This window comes from Heteronotia binoei, chromosome 13 (assembly GCF_032191835.1).
Source record: "Heteronotia binoei isolate CCM8104 ecotype False Entrance Well chromosome 13, APGP_CSIRO_Hbin_v1, whole genome shotgun sequence".
In the NCBI taxonomy this organism is placed as follows: domain Eukaryota; kingdom Metazoa; phylum Chordata; class Lepidosauria; order Squamata; family Gekkonidae; genus Heteronotia; species Heteronotia binoei.
The window spans coordinates 70566372-70587255 of NC_083235.1; the positions used below are offsets into that span (position 1 = coordinate 70566372).

The following is a 20884-nucleotide window of genomic DNA, read 5'->3' on the forward strand; positions in this document are numbered from 1 at the left end:
TGTGTTGCTAGTTTTTCTAAGTTAACTTAGCCTTCCCACATTTCTCCCCAATATGCTATGCCCTAAATTTCTACCCTATCCAGATTTAACAATGATGTTTTGCATCGCTCATTCTAGAAATGCAGAGGCTAAAGCCTGTCTGAAGTCACACCTACTGCAGTCATTCATGGATTGTAGAGTCAGGATGTGGTTGCTCTATGATAACCAAAAGCTACAATGCCTATAGCTCCCAGGAAATTTTACTTGGCATGCTGTCCTTGGTCTTGATACATGGGCCAAAGCATACAGCAACCTTGCCGTAACCAAGAAGTCCAGGCCTGGTTAGTGCCAGAATGGGAGGCCTCTGGAACTCTATGTATGTCTCCTTGAGTACTACGACAGAACAAGTGTGAGGCTATAAATGCTATAAGCTATAATGTTCCAGAGCTGAGCCCATCTCTAAGAATAAATGCCAGGGATAAGCATTGAGAGCCCTGACTTCAGTTAAGCATTGCTCCTTGACTGACTACCGACTACTACAGGTAACACCCCCCAGTCCGACAAAGCATTAGCATCTATAAAAAAATTACACGTGTTACCATTATGGATTGTAATATTGCAAAGGTACAGTAACAGTTTGTTCATGGAAGCAAGTTGCTGCTATGCCAATAGTTACCTGCTGGCAGAAAGTTTACTGAGGGCAGAATTTTATGATGTTGAATATGAAGCATTTTACCTAGACAAATTCTCTTGTGTGATTACAGATGGTGGCGGACTTATACTATCTGTACCTCCAGGGCAGAAGCTTTTCGTGATCCAAGTAACTTTTAATTCTACCACCTGAACCTAAGGGGGAGGGAAAGGGAAAAAAGCTTTGAGAAGGTTTACCTAGAATACGAGTCAAATAGATAACATTTTATTACTGAACACACTTCCAGATTAAGCGCTTCAGCATTACTGAAGTATCATTATGTGAGAAATATGGCACTTTCCCACAGCTCCAGAGTATCCCTTGGAGCTCTATCTTTTCCGTTGGCTGAGAAAGAATTTAACCAGAATTAGGTGCTAGTGGGTCGGATCCCATGGAAAAGCTTGCAGCAACACTTGATTTTGTGGATCTTCCATGGCTTATTTCTGCAGTAGCCTGCCCGCTGCTTGTCTCAAATCTCCACTGAGAATTGTGCCAGAGATAAGCAGTGATCTCATCCCACTGCCCCTCCTCACTGCAGGGCCATATATTGTGATGCATTTCTTTCACAAGGATTTCCCAATGCCCAGGAAAGGAAAAAAAACTGCTACAAGAGGGGGAGAAAGATATACTTCATAAGTTTCTCTTGAGAGTTTTTTTCTGTGGGATCCAAGCCAACATCAATAGGATTCTGATTTTTTAAACAGAACCCACAACATACAGAGATAGTGCAGGGCAGTGGTTAAGAGTGTTGGATTAGGATCTGGGAGACCCAGATTCAAACCCCCCATTCTGCCATGGAAGCTTGCTGAATGACTTTGAGCCAGTCCACTCAGCCTAATCTACCTCACAAGGTTGCTGTGAGGATAAAATGGAGGACTGGTGAATAACGTAATCCAGTTTGCATCTCCACTGGGGAGAAAGGTGAGGTATAAATGAAGTCAATAAATAAATATCCATTTAAGTAACAGTGACACAAGCATGCAATCATTGCTTTCAGGAAAGAATTCAAACACACACTTCATTATTCGTTAAGATGCAGCGTTAAAAAAAAAGGATTACTCTGTTCAAATAACAACTTGATACAATCTAAAAAGCAGGTGCCTTTCCTTCCTACCATGTCCTTCTTCTCACTGCAAGAAGAACTTGTAATACTTTACTTAGTTAAGGAACTGGCAGTAATCCCTCTTGTTAAAACCTAATCTGAAACAGGACAAGCATAAATTCGGTACCCTATATACTTCAGCGCAACAGTATTCCCAAAGTTCTATCTTACTTTTTCTGTCTCCTGTAGATAGCTATTAATGGAACAAATACACCAGGTTTGGTTTAGAACACATGCATTTTGTCTTGTCAAAGCAGTGATTCAATAACACTGTTAGTTCACTGAGCCATACCTCTTCTACCACCACCCGGAACTTGCTTTTTGTGCTGAGAACAGGCTTCACTCCTGAAAGCCACTGCACATTTGAGAAAACTTTTGAGGGACCAATCAGAACTTGTCCAGGATAAAAGCCATACGAGTCATCGAAGAAGAGCCCCTGAAACACAGTAATACAAGAACTACAAGCCAACCACATTTTGTCGCTGTGAAACAAGAGTACTGTTTTCCATCATTAAGTACCTGAGACCCAAACTTAAGTTTCCCTGCTGCAAAAGCACTTCTCTCCAATGAACTAGTTTGTTTGGGTTTCCTCCCCCCCCCAGTAGTTTCTGCAAAACTCTGAGAGAAAATCACGTATACATAATACTAGGTAGTGAGGAAAATTCAGAGGTACTTTTGAAAAGGATCATTCTTAATTTCAGTTATTTCAACACTGTAGTAAACAGCAGAAATTCAAGAGCCGAGTCATCTAACGCAGGGAAAATTTGATTTATTCATAATCAGTTATTGCAGAGACTTTCTGGCTTGATTTCTTTATTAGCAAGGTGGAGCCAACTGTGGGTTACCCATGAAATCTCAACTTTCAGCCAAGGATGCAGCTGGGGGCAGTAATTTGGCAACCATCTAAAAGCATTACTTGGCATTTTTGTAAATGGTATCCCATTTCTTGAGGGGGGAGGGAGTGCTTGCTGCTCCTAAGGAAGGGGAGGGACGGTGGCTCAGTGGTAGAGCATCTGCTTGGGAAGCAGAAGGTCCCAGGTTCAATCCCCGGCATCTCCAACTAAAAGGGTCCAGGCAAGTAGGTGTGAAAAACCTCAGCTGGAGACCCTGGAGAGCCGCTGCCAGTCTGAGTAGACAATACTGACTTTGATGGACCAAGTGTCTGATTCAGTATAAGGCAGCTTCATATGTTCATATGTTCAAGCCATTGCCAAAATGGCTTCCTTAGGAGTCCAAAACTTGCCTATTGAGGACACCAAGCTGAGTGAACAAAATAAGGTGGCTGTTTGAAATATTAGTTCAGTCTTGTGACAAAAATCTGATTCTATCTCAACTCCTGCACTGAGGAACAGTGGCAAGCTTGGGTCCCAACACATTTTCTCTCATATAAATTGAAAAGCTACCATTTGTCGTCATGGGGAAAAGGAAGTGCTTCACAATTAATGGCAGCACCAATGGCCAAACATGCTTTCTCTACCATCCCTATCACAGAACAGTCCTTTGGCTGCAGATGGAAGCCAGCGCGGCCAATGGGACACACAGCTACATTGCACCTCTGCAAGATGGAACTATTCTAAGGAGAAATGATATTTGAAAAAACCTTACCGAGTCGCTAACATGAGGACAGACATCATAGAGTTTTGCTGCATCTTCTGTACTCATGGAACACCTAAGAAAAAAGCAGAAACAGTTGGAAAGCAGACTTTGTGAGGGTCTATGCAGCTTTCTTAACATGAAAGATTTCAGGTTTTCACAGCTGGCATCATCATTAGGGTTTGTAGAATCTTTCGGGCTCAAGTGCCATGTTCTACTGGAGAAAGTTTTTCTTCCAGACGTTTCGTTCTCAGCGTACGCCACTGAGGATGTTCTCCGCAGCTGAGAACAAAACGTCTGGAAGAAAAACTTTCTCCAGTAGAACACGGCACTTGAGCCCGAAAGATTCTACAAACCCTAATTTCTTAACATGGCCTTATACTTAGATTTAGCAGCATTAACCCATGATTTATTTATTTTATTAGATTTATATCCCACCCTCCCCTGATGGGCTCAGAACGGCTAACAACAAAACATTAAAAACAAATTACACAATAAAATCAATCATACAGTGATATAGCAAGATGCTAAAAGAATGGCAAGCTGAGTCATATTACTTTAAGAACCAGTAAGGGTGTGATAGTTGGAACAAAAAAAAAAAGCCAGGGATGAACTATTTTTACTGCTTCCAGCCATCAGTTTGGATGCAACAAATGTCACTATATGAAGAAAGAAGAAAAATATCCCGATGAAGTCATGTAACTGTGAGATCCTGCAATTCAGAGAACTTCATACAAGGCCTCTGACAGAAACTGACCCAAAAGTTTCTACTTTCTTTTTCTCTGAAAACACTGGGATAGGACAAAGGACATCTTCAGGAGCACATGAGGCTGATGCCACAGAATATCACAGAGCAAGAAATCCAAGACCGATTATACAAGAGTTGGTTTTATACCCCACTTTTCACTACTCAAAGGAGTCTCTGAGTGGCTTACAATCACCTTCTCTTCCTCTTCCCACCTTCACTTCCTCTCCCTGTGAGGTAGGTAGGGTTGAGAGAGCTCTGACAGAGCTATAACTTACCCAATGTCACTCAGCTAGCTTTATGTGGAGGAGTGGGGAAACAAATCCAGTTCTCCAGATTAGAGTCTGCTGCTCTTAACTAACTGGCTCTCAGAAAAGGAAGAAGCACTTAGGAAGGAAGGTCAATATTATACTCCAACACCTAGTTGGCGTTATTACTAATGGTAAAACTAAACATTACATTTGAAATCTGTGAGAGCATACCAGTATGCTTGACCCATAAAACAAACATGGGTGCCTGTGTGTTATTCACACCATGCTAACTGCAGGGATGGAGTCAGGATGCAACAAATGCTACTATATGTAGCTGGGGGGAGAGGTGGTACAAGTTGTAAGGTGGAGGGACACAATGCAGAGTAAAGGATTATCTCTCTGAGTAGCACATCTCCAGTACAAACTGAGGCTCTCGTGACTGCTCTTTAGAAATACACACACCCTGGAAGATCCAACACAGATCTCAACACAATGTGAAGAAGGTGACTAAATTCTCCAAGCAGCCGAGTCTCCAGAAATTACTTCACTAGTAAGGTCAGACTGATTTTTTAAAAAATTGATGACTGTTTCATTATACATTTTTGGCACTTACTAGGCTACCTACTTCAGAGCTCTATGATATCTTATGTCCAGGACCCTCCAGTTTAAGAAGCTGCTGTTACGCAGGAATACCATTTCCCCCAGGAAAGTTACTTTTGATAATTTGAATTATGCTCATATATTGGAAAATGGTAACTTTCTTTGGAATAAATACTTGTTTTTGTATGGATAAATATACTAATACACCACTGCAGTTTTAAACCGTACTGAAGCGCAGTACTTAAATGAAGAATAAACCCTCAGCGTCACAGTCACCCAGATGTTGCGGTCAAGCCATTCCATTCTCCAGACAGTGGGTCCAGGCCTAGGAAAGGTTAGCTCCATAAAACATCAGTTACAGAGCATATTAAATTTTCATAAACATATATATTAACTTGAACTCCAACCCAGGGGATTTCACATTAAATGTGGCACTTTTTTCTCACAATATGAAGATTAGAGCAATGGTATAGCCATGCAGCATATCAACTGCAGAAGTGTCAAGACTTAGCACCCTCCCTCCCAATATGGTTTGCAGATGGCAGCAAGAAAACTTGAGCTGATAGCAGCTTTGTAGTTTTTTGTGCGGAAGCATGCACCTTTCAGGGTCATGCAAAGCTGTAAGTTGTGAGGACCACACTGACGAATCTGTGCTCTAGATATTTATGCATGTGGTTGACAGAACAAGCACAAGCAGATTTAAAGCAATACATTAATTTGGATGCCATCAAAAAAAATCATGTGTACAAAATTTTTGCCACTTTCTTCCTCCCAAAGCAGCCCTTCATCTCCTCCATCATGATGCTTGTCCCTGTTCCCATGAGCAGCCTTCTTAGATGCAACAGGAGAGAGGGGCAGGGAAATCACACTTTAGCGTACTGAAAAGACCCAACCCATGAAAACTGCCTTAATTAAGAATGTTCTTTAATAGAAGGAGCAAAGTACCTGGCTCCATTGGAGAGCTTCAGAATGATCTGGTTCTTTAAATCGTACACTTTTCCCAGCCACCAGTCATAGGCTATGCAGTCACCATACATGAATGGCTAAAGAGGGGGAAAAAAATGAAAGAGTTAAAGTTACTGTTTTCATGGATCTTTGTTTAATTACAGATACATATGGAATGTTTTTGAGCTCAATCCAAGCACATGGATGGTAACAGGATAACCCAAACTTCAGAATCAGGAAAGAACTCATCATACAAAACAGTTTAAGAAGAACATTTTATTTATTACTTGTTTAATTTATTGACCACCCTTCCCTGAGAATAGGGCTCAGGATGGCTTACATCAGGGACATATACAATGGGTGGTAAAATTAAAACAGTATTAAAACATCAACAGTAGATCAATATAAAATCCAAACAACAGAAAAAGTTTGCACCTACCAACCCCCTGGAAGAATGAGGCAGGAGGGCGGGGTGGGGTATGAGAGTGCCAGACCATTGCTGTCCTCAAACAAATGTCTGGAGGAACATCTCAGCCTTGCAAGTCCTACAGAAAGGCAGCAAATCCCGCAGGGCGTGGATGTTCTCAGGCAGCGAGTTCCACCGGGCAGGGGCCAGGGCTGAGAAGGCCCTAGCCCTAGTTGAGGACAGCTGGATCTCTCTTGGGCTGGGGACTACCAGACGGTTCTTATTACTAGAGCATAATGCTCTTCCAGGGGCATACTGAGAGAGGCAGTCCCACTGTGGGCCTTAAAACCAGAACCTTGAACCAGATCTGGTGTTCCACTGGAAGCTCACGCAGCACAGGTTGAATGTGAGTTTCCATAAGGACCCAGGCGGTTGCATTCTGGATCAATTGGAGCATCTGGGTCAGGCCCAAAGGTAGGCCCATGTAGAGCGAATTACAGTAGCCTATTATGGAGCTGACTGTTGTATGGATTACCATGGCTAGATTGGGGCAAGACAGGTAGGGGGCTAGTTGCCGAACCTGGCGCAGGTGGAGAAATACCAGTTTGGCGACTTTCACAACCTGTGCCTCCCTAGACAGACTGGCATCCAGGGTCATGCCCAGAAGCTTGATGGTAGGAACTGGCGACAGGGGCACACCATCAAGAGCTGTGAGTTGGCAGCCCAACTTTGCCCCCCCCCCCACCAGCCAGAGACCCTCTGTCTTACCCAGATTGTTTCAGCTGACTGTGCTTTAACCACCCAACCATGGCTTCCAAAGCCTTGGCTAAATTCACAGGAACGGTGTCTAGTCAGCTGCTCATCAACAGAAATAGTTGGGTGTCACTGGCATGTTGATGACACCCCAGCCCAAAGCTCTGCACTAGCTGGGCAAGAGGGAGGATGCAGATATTAAATAACATCAGGGAGAGAAGTGCCCCCTGGGCAATCTCCACATTTTAGCGGGGACACTGACCCTCCCAATGCCGCCTTCTGTCCCCGACCCTAGAGAAATGAGGTAAGCCACTGCAGGACTGCCCCATAAATCCCAGCATCTTTCAGATCATTAAAATATTTTTTCCATAATGATGTCACAAGATGAGGGCTGCAGAAGTATGTCAGATGTGCTTTATGACAGATGCCATGATGGAGCTGAACAGACATGTTAGCTAAATTCTGGAACAGCTTCATTTCTTGCAGTCAAGTATTTTAGAAAAGGGCAGAAATTATGCGACCATGTTGTCAAACAAAATCACAGAAGGCAATGCGGTATTTCTGATCATTTTAGGAAGGTTTCAAGATGCAACCCAAACCATTTGTTTTAAGCAGACTCTTCCGAGTTCTGTTCAAGGAATTCATTTTTTTAAAAAAGAAACCACTAATCAAATTCTGTTTCACAGAAACGGAAAAGATGCAGACAGTAAATACCCTTTATATTTTTAAAGTATACTTTTGTTCTTCTAAAGGGTTTCCTAGTCTAAATATTAATCTGTTAAAATGTTAGCTTTCCTGCTTTAAAAGAACAAGGAGAATTAAGCATTCTCACCCAGATATTCTGAAGGTCTTTGCTGTTGACGGGATAAAGGATACAGTTGGTTCCCACCAGTTTTACTGCACACTCTATATTTACATCAACGACTGTCCCACACTGGCTGTCCTGGAAAGGTGCACAAAGGGTTTTTTTAAAACTGCAGCACATTCTTCAGTTGCACAGAAATAAAACTTGAACACATCAAAATTTTTACTTGTTTTATGGATAAATAGCAGTTATCAAAAAACACACCGAACTGTTTTCAGGTCCTGAGGAAAACAGTACATTGTGCATAAATACAGAAGAAACCCTAAAATAACTATGAAAATGTTGAGTTTGCACAAAGGATTTTTTGTGTGTGTGTTTTCTCTTTCCCCCGAAAAGACATTTGTGAGGGTTAGGGGATCCTCAGGAACAGCAATGGATGTTGGGGGGAGCGGCAGTCAAAAGAACTGTTAACAGAAGTTGCTTCTTCTTGCATGAATTGCAGGTCAGCTGCCACAATGTCTGCCACTCTCCCTTTGCTGGCTGCAGCTCCACACACTACATCAATTGCCATTCCAGAGTGTCCCCTGACCATCAGAATGGCTTTTGACTGTCCACTGGGAAGCTGGCACACACCCACTCTGATACTTCCTTCTCTCCATGGTTATTTTAGAATCCTACAATGTGTTAACAAGAAAGACTAACCAGTCAAGTCTTCCTGTGCTTCACCCCCACCCCGAATGAAGAGAACTGCTACTTCCTGTTGACCTCTGCCTGAGCAAATCACTCTTGCTTCATTATAACCCAGTCTGTATGACTCCCTGTCTTTCTAGGCTGGGAACCTGAACAAGAGGATAATTTGACAATGACTGGATGACATCTGCCCAAAATGCAAAATTTCAGATCAAAATATTACAGTTACTTACATTTAACATTAATCACATAGAAACGGTTTTATTAAAAGTCAATATTTTCCTTGCCTCCCTGTGTAAAATATGGATAACACTAGTTACTTTACAGCAGTCCATAATCACTGAGAACATATGTGAAGCTTTTGGAACACTAGAACTGTATTACAGTAGAGTAAAATATTTTATCCTGTATATTTGCAGGAACACACATGTATCTATCATTAGAAATTAGTTATTGTCATGTTGCTTTGAGCCAGTGAGAAAAAAACAAAAATGTTCTACATCAATATTAGGGGAGGGACGGTGGCTCAGTGGTAGAGCATCTGCTTGGGAAGCAGAAGGTCCCAGGTTCAATCCCTGGCATCTCCAAAAAAGGGTCCAGGCAAATAGGTGTGAAAAACCTCAGCTTGAGACCCTGGAGAGCCGCTGCCAGTCTGAGAAGACAATACTGACTCTGATGGACCAAAGGTCTGATTCAGTAGAGGGCAGCTTCATATGTTCATATTAGGGGAGGGACGGTGGCTCAGTGGTAGAGCATCTGCTTGGTAAGCAGAAGGTCCCAGGTTCAATCCCCGGCATCTCCAACTAAAAGGGTCCAGGCAAATAGGTGTGAAAAGCTTCAGCTTGAGACCCTGGAGAGCCACTGCCAGTCTGAGAAGACAATACTGACTTTGATGGACCGAGGGTCTGATTCAGTAGAAGGCAGCTTCATATGCAGGAGGGACGGTGGCTCAGTGGTAGAGCATCTGCTTGGGAAGCAGAAGGTCCCAGGTTCAATCCCCGGCATCTCCAATTAAAAGGGTCCAGGCAAGTAGGTGTGAAAAACCTCAGCTTGAGACCCTGGAGAGCCGCTGCCAGTCTGAGAAGACAATACTGACTTTGATGGACCGAGGGTCTGATTCAGTATAAGGCAGATTCATATGTCCATAAACGATGCCACATACTTGGCTCACTGGAAAAAAAAGAAACCCAGACACATCATTTACTCATCCATTTCTAAAGACTACTGGAGCTGGTGCAACAGCATACTTTTATTTATTTATGAGCATACTCTATTACAAAACCTAGAGGATTGCTGGCTCCTGTAACTGTTCTCAAACACTAAAGCCTATTAACAGAAACAAGTGCACACACACACTCACTCGCTTTGGAAGGCTGATGCTATATAATAGATGAATTAGTTCATCAACCATAACATGCCAATTTTTCAAACAAGTTAAAACTTTATTTATTTATTTATTTTTCGCATTTATATCCCGCCCTCCCTGCCGAAGCAGGCTCAGAGCGGCTAACAACGACATTAAATCCACAATAAAACAATAAAACCATAGAATACAAACAATTACAGTAAGATCAATTAAAATTAACAATTGCACTTTAAATATTGAACAAATTTTTTAAAACAGTTTTGGTGCTAAGTTCCATACCATGATGTTAAGCAGCTCTGTACTTTAGTTGAAGGCCAGATGAAAAAGTGTTGTTTTACAAGCCTTGCAGAATTGGGCAAGGTCCTGCAAGGCTCTAACATCACCAGGGAGTTGGTTCCACCAGTGGGGGGCCGCAATAGAGAAGGCTCGTTCTCTGGTAGCCTTCAGTCTCGCCTCCCTCGGCCCGGAGATTTCTAATAGGTTTTGTGATCCAGATCTCAGTACCCTCTGGGGAATATATGGGGAGAGACGGTCCCTAAGGTAGACAGGACCTCGGCCACATAGGGCTTTAAAGGTAATAACCAGCACCTTGTAGCGAATCCGGAATACTATTGGCAGCCAATGCAGTCTCCGCAGCCCTGGCTGCACATGATCCCAAACAGAGAGACCCAGTAACAGCCTGGCTGCAGCATTCTGCACCAGCTGCAGCTTCCGGATTCGAGACATGGGCAGCCCCATGTAGAGGGCATTACAGTAGTCTAGTCTCAAGGTGACCGTAGCATGAATCACTGTCGCTAAGTCGCTGTGCTCTAGGAAGGGTGCCAGCTGTCATGCCCGCCTAAGATGGAAAAAGGCGGAGAAATTCAGATGTGTTCACTTGCAGTATGTATTCTACTTTCTTCTACTTCCATTACTTACCAAGAGTATTATCTTCTAAAAAAATAATAACCTTGAGCGTAACTCATGTAGTTTTGACCTCAAAAAGACTGGGTTTTTTTAACGGCTAAGAAAAACTTCACTCAGAGGTTCTTTAAGCAATCTTGAAACCATAACTCCAACTGAACCCTGCTAGTATATCTTGCATTACTAGTTTTCTGAGGGCACCCCCCTCCCCAGTAATCACTGTTTATTCCCTCTACAGAGTGTTTTGTAGCCAACAAGAACAAGAGGAATGTATACAAATGTATTATGCAGTACAGGACTGTTCCGCCTCGGGACTTGGCCAAAGGGGGGGGTCACCCCCCCGTGGCCATCCCCCTAGCTGAGGTCGCCTCCGGTGCGGCCAAACCCCCAGCCGAACCCCACCAGCGCCGGGTCCTCCCGATGAGCGCTGGAGCTGCCCGCAACACCCCCACTTACCCCGGTGCTGCCCAGGAAGCCTGGAGAGCTGGACGGTGGCCGCACCAGGCCTCGCAGCTGCCCGACATGGAGGAGGCCTGCCTGCGAATGAGAAGGAACCGGGGCTGGCCCACAGTGAGCCAAGGGAGCCTCCCCCAAGCCGTGGCTGCTTGTGCCACCGCGCCCCACAGCCCAGCCCACCAGGGAGCCAGCCCAGGAGCCGGAAGAGGGAACCGCCCCAGAACACTGTGGATCGGTGTCGGGGCTTATGAGGGGCGGGGCCAGCCTAGGGAGGGAACAGAGAGAGGGGGTGGGGCCAGAAGGGGAATAAAAGTAGCCACGGTGGGAGGTCAGGGAGGAATGAGGTGGGTGTGAAAGGAGGGCTGCCCATTCAGGGAGAGCTGCAAGGAGCCCTGAACACCACTGGGGATAGGAGGCTGGGTGGCGTAACCCCGCCCCTACCCAGTTCTGAGACCTCCACAGCTGGCTATGCAGAGCCACAGGGAGGGCTGGCCACAAGGAGACCTCCCAGGGGTCAGCAGGGGAGCAACAAGGACAGTACAATAATTTAGTTGCCTGCTCCGTGTGAAGTTTAAATTAATTTGTGTACTAAAAAACAAAGGGATTTCTAGTTCTCAGTTCAGCTAAGGTTTCAGAAATCCCTTTGATAATTGAAGAATAGTGCAACACTAAAATTCCATACAGAGTGCTTCCTATATCAACCATTACAGGCCACTTGTTCTATTAAGTGCAAAAATAGTTATCACATTCATCATTTTACTTTTTTCTCATTTATTAGAATACTTTGCAACAAAGCAAAGCTAGCATTCCATATATCTTCAGAAGTGAGATGCTTCTATGCATAAGAATGGGCCTTTTCTGTGTGAGTGCCTTTCTTGAGGAACTATTTCCTGCAAATGTGTGTCTGGCACTTACCTTTCACATTTTAGATTCCAGGTAAGGCAATGGCAAACCACCCCGTAAAAAAGTCTGCCGTGAAAACGTGAAAGCAACGTCACCCGAGTTGGAAACGACTGGTGCTTGCACAGGGGACTACCTTTACCTTTTTAAAGATGTGTGATCTCCAAGACTTTTGCACTGACTGGTTTGCTGACCGCATCAAAGGAGCAGCAAAGCTAAAACCAGGCCTCTGATCTTAGGAGTGCTCTTGGCAAAGCAAAGAGCCAGCTATATTCCAGGTTTGTCCACAGCTCTTTTTAAACTGCTGGCAGTTTGCTGTGAACTTATTTTCATTAGTGAAATTTTCTGAAGCAGTGTGATTGATTAAAGCATATGATCATACTAGGAGTAAGGCCTGTTGTGAAGAAAATACGAGGTCTAGGAGACGGCTCTGGGCGAGTGCCCACCACCCTTGCTGTCTTTCCACCCACCCAACTGAAGGCACTGACTCTGCACCCCCCAAACCTTGAGGGGAGCTGATCTCTGCCATCTAGAGAGTAACTGTAAATCTGAATGCTCTCTAGTGGTTCCCCAGAAGGAAATGGCATTGTACCTGTCTGAGGTCCTATCCTGTTTCAAGCCCCACCCTTTCCAGGCCCCACCCCTTAAATCTCCAGGAATTTTCTAACCTGGAGTTGGCAACCCTATCTCCTTCCTCTATATAGGAAAAGGACAACCCTGTGAGGCAGGTTAGGCTAGAAGTCTGTGACTGGTTTGAAATCACCCAGCCAGCTTCCACAGCAAGAACCTGGGTCTGGAAGATTCCGCTCTGAAGCCCTAACTCTTATGCCACAGTGGCTGTCATAGGGAGGCTGCTGCTCTACAGTTGCAAGCAGCCAGGCATAGTGTAGCCAACCCCCAGGTGGAGCCATCCCTATATCTGCCTTTCTGACTTCAAGTTTCCATTGCCTTCCCCCTCCCTGCAGCCTCTACATAGGAAAAAGACAGTCTTTCTTCACAGTGTGGAGGAGACCAAAGGAGTTTATGTCATTCTCCTCTCCCCCCCACCCCCGTGATCTGAACAACAACCCTGTGAGGCAGGTTAGGCTGGAAGTCTGTGACTGGTCTGAAATCACCCAGCCAGCTTTCACAGCAAGAACCTGTGTCTGGCAGACCTCACACTCTGAAGCCTTAACTCATATGCCCTCCTCGTGCTCCAACACAGAATCTCCAGGAATTTCCCACTAACCTGGAAAGGTATCACTAAAGACCTCTGGGTGAGTGCCCCCCCCCAGCCCTGATGTCTTCCCACCCACCCAAGTGAAGGCATTTATTCCCCACCACCACCTCAAGGGGAGGTGATCTCTGCCATCTGGAATTCCCTAACCTGGAGTTGGCAACCCTTCAGCCTCTACATAGGGAATGGACAGTCTTTCTTCACAGTTTGGGAGGGGGGGGGGAGGCACCAAAGCAGCTTACATTATTCTCCTCATTCCTCTCCCCTCTTTGATCTGAACAGCAACCCTATAAGGCTTCTCTATCTTCTTCTCAGGCAACTATCCTGGGGCAAGGCAGAGGGGAGGAGGGAGAGAGGGAGTGAAAGACAGTAAAAGTGGGACAGCCATGCCCTCCGAAGTGCTGCCAGGCTTCCTGACTATTGCAGAGGCCTTCAGAGACTGCATGTGCTGGGAGGCCGTCCATGTGGGCTGTAAATAGGCCCTTTCATGAGGCCGTAGGAGATCTGCAGCCCTTTCTGAGGCCGACTGACAGAGAGGAGATGTGGCTATCTCTGAGGTAAGATTGCTTTTGGCAGTGTGTTCAACATTCCTACAGAGGTGTTGGCAAGGGAATTAGCCAATATGAGGGCAGAGCTGGTGACCAACATGTGATGGGTCAATAGTGTGTTCCCACAATAATTGCTGAGAACCCAGACAGAATGTGAGGACAGCGACGGTTACCATCTCAGCTGCATCCTCTTCTCTCTATATTCACCTCACCTCTCTTCCCCCCTGCCCGTAAAGTGGCCGGCATTCTGTACTTGAAATAATCTGTACAACAAAATACTTAAAACATGAAGCCACTACTGGGTAACCATGGACAATAGAGGTACTTCCCATAATTCATAAATACACAGCTATGTGCTTTAAATACATTCTTTTCCAACTCCTTAAACATTTAAAAATACTTCAAAACTAAGCATACTGACAAATCCTTTTGATTTCTTGATAAACCAAATTCAGAAGCTTTGGATGTATGTTTTTGCAAGTTCTAATTATAGTGCACAAAAGAATTTATGCTTGCATTTAAATATTGCAGTCACATAGCTGTTTCTGATAGTCTTATTGTTGCCCAGTCATGCAGAAACAATGCAGGAACTGACAAATTATAACATTCAGGTTAAAAAGCAGCCCTACGAATGAGAGCAAAAGATCAACACCTCATTTGTAGACTTTGCTTTTTAGCTGAGAACTGTTCAGACATTTTCAGCTGCTAGGATTTTAATACTGCATTTTTAATTGTTAATCTTTTATTGTGCTATTTTGTAGCCATTTCAAGCAAGTACAGAGAGGCATTACAGAAATTTTCTAAATACATGTTATTATTACTACATTTATGAATCACCCAATCCCTGCTGCCGCAGAGCTCTGAGTGAAGTACAATAACAATAAAAACATCAGCGTAAGATAAACAGTTACACAAACATTAGTACCACAAGTACAAAAAGTCACATGACGAGTTCTGATTATTTGTCTAAAATGGCCTGCCTTCACTGAAGCTCCCTCTCATGCACTGCTGCTTTGACGTGGCGAGAGGGCTTGCGCGGTTCAGTAAGGCTGTGGGCTATGCCATGCAGGGCCACCCAAGATGGACAGGCCACAGCTGAGAACCCAGACAAAATGTGATCCACTGCAGAAGGAAATGGCAAACCGCTACAGTATCCTTGCCAAGAAAACCCTATGGACAATAAAAAGCAGCTAAAAGATATGGCACTGGAAGAGGAGCCCCTCAGGTTAGAAGGTGCCCAATATGCTACTGGGGAAGAGCGGAGGGCAAGTCCAAGTAACCACAAAAAGAGTGAAGTGGCTGGGCCAAAGCCAAAAGGACGCTCAACTGTGGATGTGTCTGATGGTGAAAGGAAAGTCCAATGCTGCAAAGAACAATACTGCATTGGAACGTGGAATTTAAGATCTATGTATCAAGGTAAGCTGGATGCAGTCAAACAAGAGATGGCAAGACTGAACATCGGCATCTTGGGAATCAGTGAACTAAAATGGATGGGAATGGGTGAATATAACTCAGGGGATCACTACAACTATTACTGTGGGCAAGAGTCCCGTAGAAGAAATGGTGTGGCCTTTATAGTTAACAAGAGAGTGAGGAAGGCAATAATGAGATACAATCTCAAAAATGACAAAAGTGATCTCGGTCCGTATCCAAGGCAAACCATTCAATATCACAGTAATCCAAGTCTATGCCCTAACCACTGATGCAGAAGAGGCTGAAGTGGACCAGTTCTATGAACATCTACAACACCTTCTAGAATTAACACGCACAAAAAGATGTCCTCCTCATCATAGGGGACTGGAATGCCAAAGCAAGAAGTCAAAAGGTAACCGGAACAACTGACAAGTTTGGCCTTGGAGAACAAAATGAAGCCGGGTAAAGGCTAATAGAGTTTTGTCAAGAGCACTGGTCATAGCAAACACCCTCTTCCAACAACCTAAAAGGTAACTCTACACATGGATATCACCTGATGGGAAACACAGAAATCAGATTGATTATATACTCCGCAGTCAAAGATGGAGAAGCTCCTTACGGTCAGCAAAAACAAGACCTGGAGCTGACTGCGGCTCAGATCATAAGCTACTCATTGCAAAATTCAGGCTTAAACTGAAGAAAACTGGGGAAGCTATTAGGGCATTCAGCTTTGACCTTGATCATATCCCTTATGAATATACAGTGAGGATGAAAATAATAGAATGGGAAGGACAAGAGATCTCTTCAAGAAAATTGGAAAAATCAAGGGAACGTTTCGTGCATGAATGGCCATGATAAAGAACAAAAATGGTAGGGACCTAACAGAAGCAGAAGAGATCAGGAAGAGGTGGCAAGAATACAAAGAAGCATTATACAAGAAGGATCTCAATGTCCTTGACAACCATGACAGTGAAATCGCTGACCTTGAGCCAGACATCCTGGAGTGTGAAGTCAAATGGGCCTTAGAAAGCATTACTAACAACAAAGAGAGCGCAGATGATGGGTATCCCGGGTGAGCTATTCAAAGTCCTAAAAGATAATGCTGTTAAAGTGACGCACACATTATGTCAACAAATTTGGACAACACAGCAGTGGTCACAGGATTGGAAAAGGTCAGTTTATATTTCAATTCCAAAGAAGGGTAATGCCAAAGAATGTTCAAACTACTGCACCATTGCACTCATTTCACATGTCAGCAAGGTCATGTTAAAGATCCTACAAGCTAGGCTTCAGCAGTACGTCGATCCGGAACTACCAGAAGTTCAAGCTGAGTTTCGGAGAGATAGAGGAACTAGAGATAATTGCCAACATTTCCTGGATATGGAGAAAGCACGGGAGTATCAGAAAAACGTCTATTTCTGTTTCATTGACTACACTGAAGCCTTTGATTGTGTGGATCACAACAAACTGTGGCAAGTCCTTAAAGAGATGGGAGTATCAGCCCACCTCATGTGTCTCCTGGGAAACCTGTAAAAGGGTCAAGAAGCAACTGTCAGAACGGGATACGGAACAACTGATTGGTTTAGAATAGGAAAAGGAGTTCAACAGGGATGTACATTGTCACCCTGCTTACTTAATTTATATGCAGAATACATCATGCGGTATGCTGACCTGGATGAAGCAGAAGCCGGAATTAAGATTGCCAGGAAAAACATCAACAGCCTCAGATATGCAGATGACACCACTCTAATGGCACAAAGTGAGGAGGACCTAAAGAACCTCTTGTTGAGGGTGAAAGAGGAGAGCACAAAAGCAGGCTTGAAACTCAACATCAAAAAAACTAAGATCATGGCATCCGGCCCCATCATACCTTGGCAAATAGAAGGGGAAGACATGGAAGTAGTGACAGACTTCACATTTCTGGGATCCAAGATCACTGCAGATGGTGACTGTAGCCATGAAATTAAAAGACGTTTGCTCCTTGGGAGGACAGCTATGGCGAACTTGGGCAGTATAATAAAAAGTAGAGACATCACCCTACCAACAAAAGTCTGTACAGTCAAAGTGATGGTATTTCCAGCAGTAATGTAAGGCTGTGAGAGCTGGACCATAAGGAAGGCCGAGTGCAGAAGAATAGATGCTTTTGAGATGTGGTGCTGGAGAAGAATCTTGAGAGTCCCTTGGACTGCAAGAAGATCAAATCAGTCAGTCCTAAGGGAAATCAACCCTGACTGTTCCCTGGAAGGTCAGATACTGGAACTGAAGCTCAAATACTTTGGCCACCAAATGAGAAGGGAGCACTCACTGGAGAAGATTCTGGTGCTGGGAAAGACAAGGCAAAAGAAGAAGGGGACGGCAAAAGATGAGATGACTGGACAGCGTTACTGATGTAACAAACACCAATTCAGAGGATGGTGGAAGACAGGAGGGCCTGGCGTGACTTTGTCCACGGGGTCGCAAAGAGTCAGACTCGACTATGCGACTGAACAACAAAGAATTACTGCTGGAATTAAGGTTGGTTGCATTTTACTGATGGAATCAGCTTTGCTGTCTGGCAACAGCCACTTGGGCAGGAGAGAGGAGCTGAGTCAACCAATGGCACACAAGTAATCTTGACTGATAGTTTGACTGGCCAAAGGCTTGTACCATACAGTCCCACTGAACCCCAATGAATCAGGATGGTGAGATTTGCCACCACGCCAGGATTATTATACTTTATGATGACAATCAATCAATACTGCTTTTAAAATTAGCCCTTGGGAAGCTTAAGCTGCACAGTAACTTTTTCAAAGTCACTGCTGTAGGGAAGTAGATGTTAACAGAAGACCTGGAGCAGACAGAGGCAGGGAGAAATACCTAGCTTTTATCTGCACAACACAGAGACGTTGGGGGATGGAAGGAAGCAAAATGGAGCTCAGGGTTTGCAGCCTGTGTCAGTCTTCAAGCCTAGCTTTTCTCTACACAACAGAGAGGCGGAAAAGGAAGGAAGCAGAGCAGAGAGTTTTGCTGGGGGCGGGGCTAGCTTTGGCTTTTCTTGTGACCCGGTATTGAGGCTTCCGTAGCCCGGTGCCGGGTCGCGACCCTGCAAATGGGAAACACCGCTCTATACAGTCAACTGCATCCAAGAGGCTCTGGCGAGCAGCACTACTGAACCACCTGAAACATCTGAATTGGAATGCAATGACAAATGAGTCTGGGCTGTCTTGATAATAAAATTAGCTACTGCTGATAATTAGGGAGCCCACAACTACAGTTTGCTGGAAGGTTAAAACAGCAGTTTAATCAAAGCACAGCATCTCTGTACATTATTCTTAAAAATGCATTACTAATTGGTATCCCTCAGTGTTCATGCAAAGCAGATAAATGCTTAACTGCAATATGCAAATTATCTGTGTGGCTCTCATGCCTCATTATGGCGCTCAATGTTCTCTTACATTCTCCCTTCTCCCCCGTTTTGGTGAACAGTTTCAGATACTCCAATTGGTTAACTTGCAAACCAATGTCATATGTGACCACTGTGATTTGCAACAAACTAGATGCAAATAATAAACCTAAATATTTTATCTAGTCTGACATGAACTGCATCTGGGCAATTAATCTACCATTCATTATATAGCTCCATTTGGTCCTGAAACTGTGTGATAGTACAAAATGCAAATGACCATCAATTTGAGTCAGAAGGCCATTTAGCAAGACTTAGATTAACACTCTCCCAATCCCAATTTTGTCACTCAAACCAAACTGTTCAACCCACAAGATGCACTTTTATGTGCTGGAACTGCATTTTTACTGGACTATGTGAGATACAATTTGTAGGATAATGCATTAGTGTAAGTTACTATCTGTAGCGCAGCGGATATACTGCACAATATAAGCAGATGACATACAAGCAAGTATTCTCTGTGATACAGAGAATTAGATTAAGGCTAAGCAACATTACCATTGATGGAATCCAGGGCATTGACTGTGCGCGCACACACAACAGCAGCACTTACCCGTGAACCCATATGCCTGACGACATCCCGAGGCACCACTGACCGATCTTCAAGTTTTAGCTATTTGTAGAAGAAGAACGGAAAAGAAAGAAAAAGAATCAGAATATTGCCCTCATATATACAGGCTGTTACCTCTAACCTTAGATTACCAGTCGTCTACACAGGAAAAAAACAAGTCTCTCATACTGATAACAAATCACACGTTAAACTTACTCATAATGAAGTTTACATTGACCAGCACAATGTCATTGCCTTTCATAATTTCACAGTGATTACGGATACAGCAGTCAGGGAAGAACATACAAAGCCCTTAAGACAAATCATTCATATTTTGAGGGTTGGTTGTCATCAATATAAGGATGATACTCTGCTCCAAATATTCTTATCCAAATCTCCTGGTGATGCCAGGGCTAGATTAACAATTAGGCCAACTAACTGGTCTATGGGCCCCCACACCTTTAGAGGCCCCAGGCTGGCTCCCCACCCCGGTTTCCCCCCTGCTTGCAGCCCTCCCAGCCTGCACACGCAGTCAGCAACTGAGCCACTGTTTGCCCAACTAGCCTGCTTTGGCTGCTGCAGGAATCGTTGCCAAGTATGCCTCTCTCTGCCTCTCCCCCACAACTTTGTCCAAGGGGCTTTTGAGAAGGTGCCCACAAGCTGCAGTGGGGGGCGGCGGGCGGGAGCTCCAACTCTGAGATAATTTGCAAGGGGGCCCTTGAGATTTTGACTGCCTAGGGGCCTCCACAGGGTTTAATCCGGCACTGAGTGATGCAGTAGAGGTCCTAAATCACTGCCTGGCTGTTGTGGTAGATTGGCAGTGAGCAAACTGAAACTAAAACCATGAAAAGACAGAGAGAATTCTGGTTGGAAAAGTGGAACTCTTGCTGACTTAGCTACGATCTTTGAGGTAATACTGGACCCAGTGTTATTGCTGGAGAAGCACATTAATGCAGCCGCAAAGGCTTTCTTCCAACTCAGCCTAGCCTGAAAGATGGCCCCTGGCCTTGATCCACCAGGATCCATACCATGATGACAGTGAGACTAGACTCCTGTAATGCACAATACATTGGCCTCCCTTCAAAATCTGCTCAGAAACTCCAATTGGTGCAGAATGCTGCAGCTTGGCTATTATCAGAAGCTAGATGGAGCATGCACATTACTCCCATGCTACAATCACTCCACTAGTAGTCCATGAATGACTGGACTCAACTGAAGGTACTGGCTATCACAAAAAGAGACATTCCTGACCCTGAATCCTCTTATCTGCAATATCACCTCTCCCCCTAAGCATCATCATGACAACGCTGCTCATGCAAGCAAGATCTTCCGTAGGTGCAACCCTGCAAATGGGGAAAATCAACAACTGTCCATACCTGTGATCTCTGTTGTGGCCCTCACCTTATGGAACGGCCTGCCTAAGGAGGTCAGTGAGGCCCCTCCTCCTGGCTTTCTGCAGCTATGCAAAACTGAATTATTCAAGGAGGTTTTTCTATGTAGGCAACAGAGTTGCATTGCGCTAAATTATGC

General features: G+C 44.4%; 1 protein-coding gene across 1 annotated transcript in view; it reads right to left on the bottom strand.

Annotated features, from left to right (window-relative positions):
- The window catches only part of UBE2O (ubiquitin conjugating enzyme E2 O), a 149267-nt gene that overhangs the window by 68375 nt on the left and 60008 nt on the right, over positions 1–20884 (bottom strand). The window contains exons 2-7 of the mRNA XM_060253506.1: positions 19358–19417; positions 7898–8008; positions 5907–6004; positions 3378–3441; positions 2065–2208; positions 716–825 (exon numbers count right to left, since the gene is read on the bottom strand). Of these exons, the coding sequence (XP_060109489.1) occupies positions 716–825; positions 2065–2208; positions 3378–3441; positions 5907–6004; positions 7898–8008; positions 19358–19417 (587 nt within the window). The remainder of the gene's footprint in view (positions 1–715; positions 826–2064; positions 2209–3377; positions 3442–5906; positions 6005–7897; positions 8009–19357; positions 19418–20884) is intronic.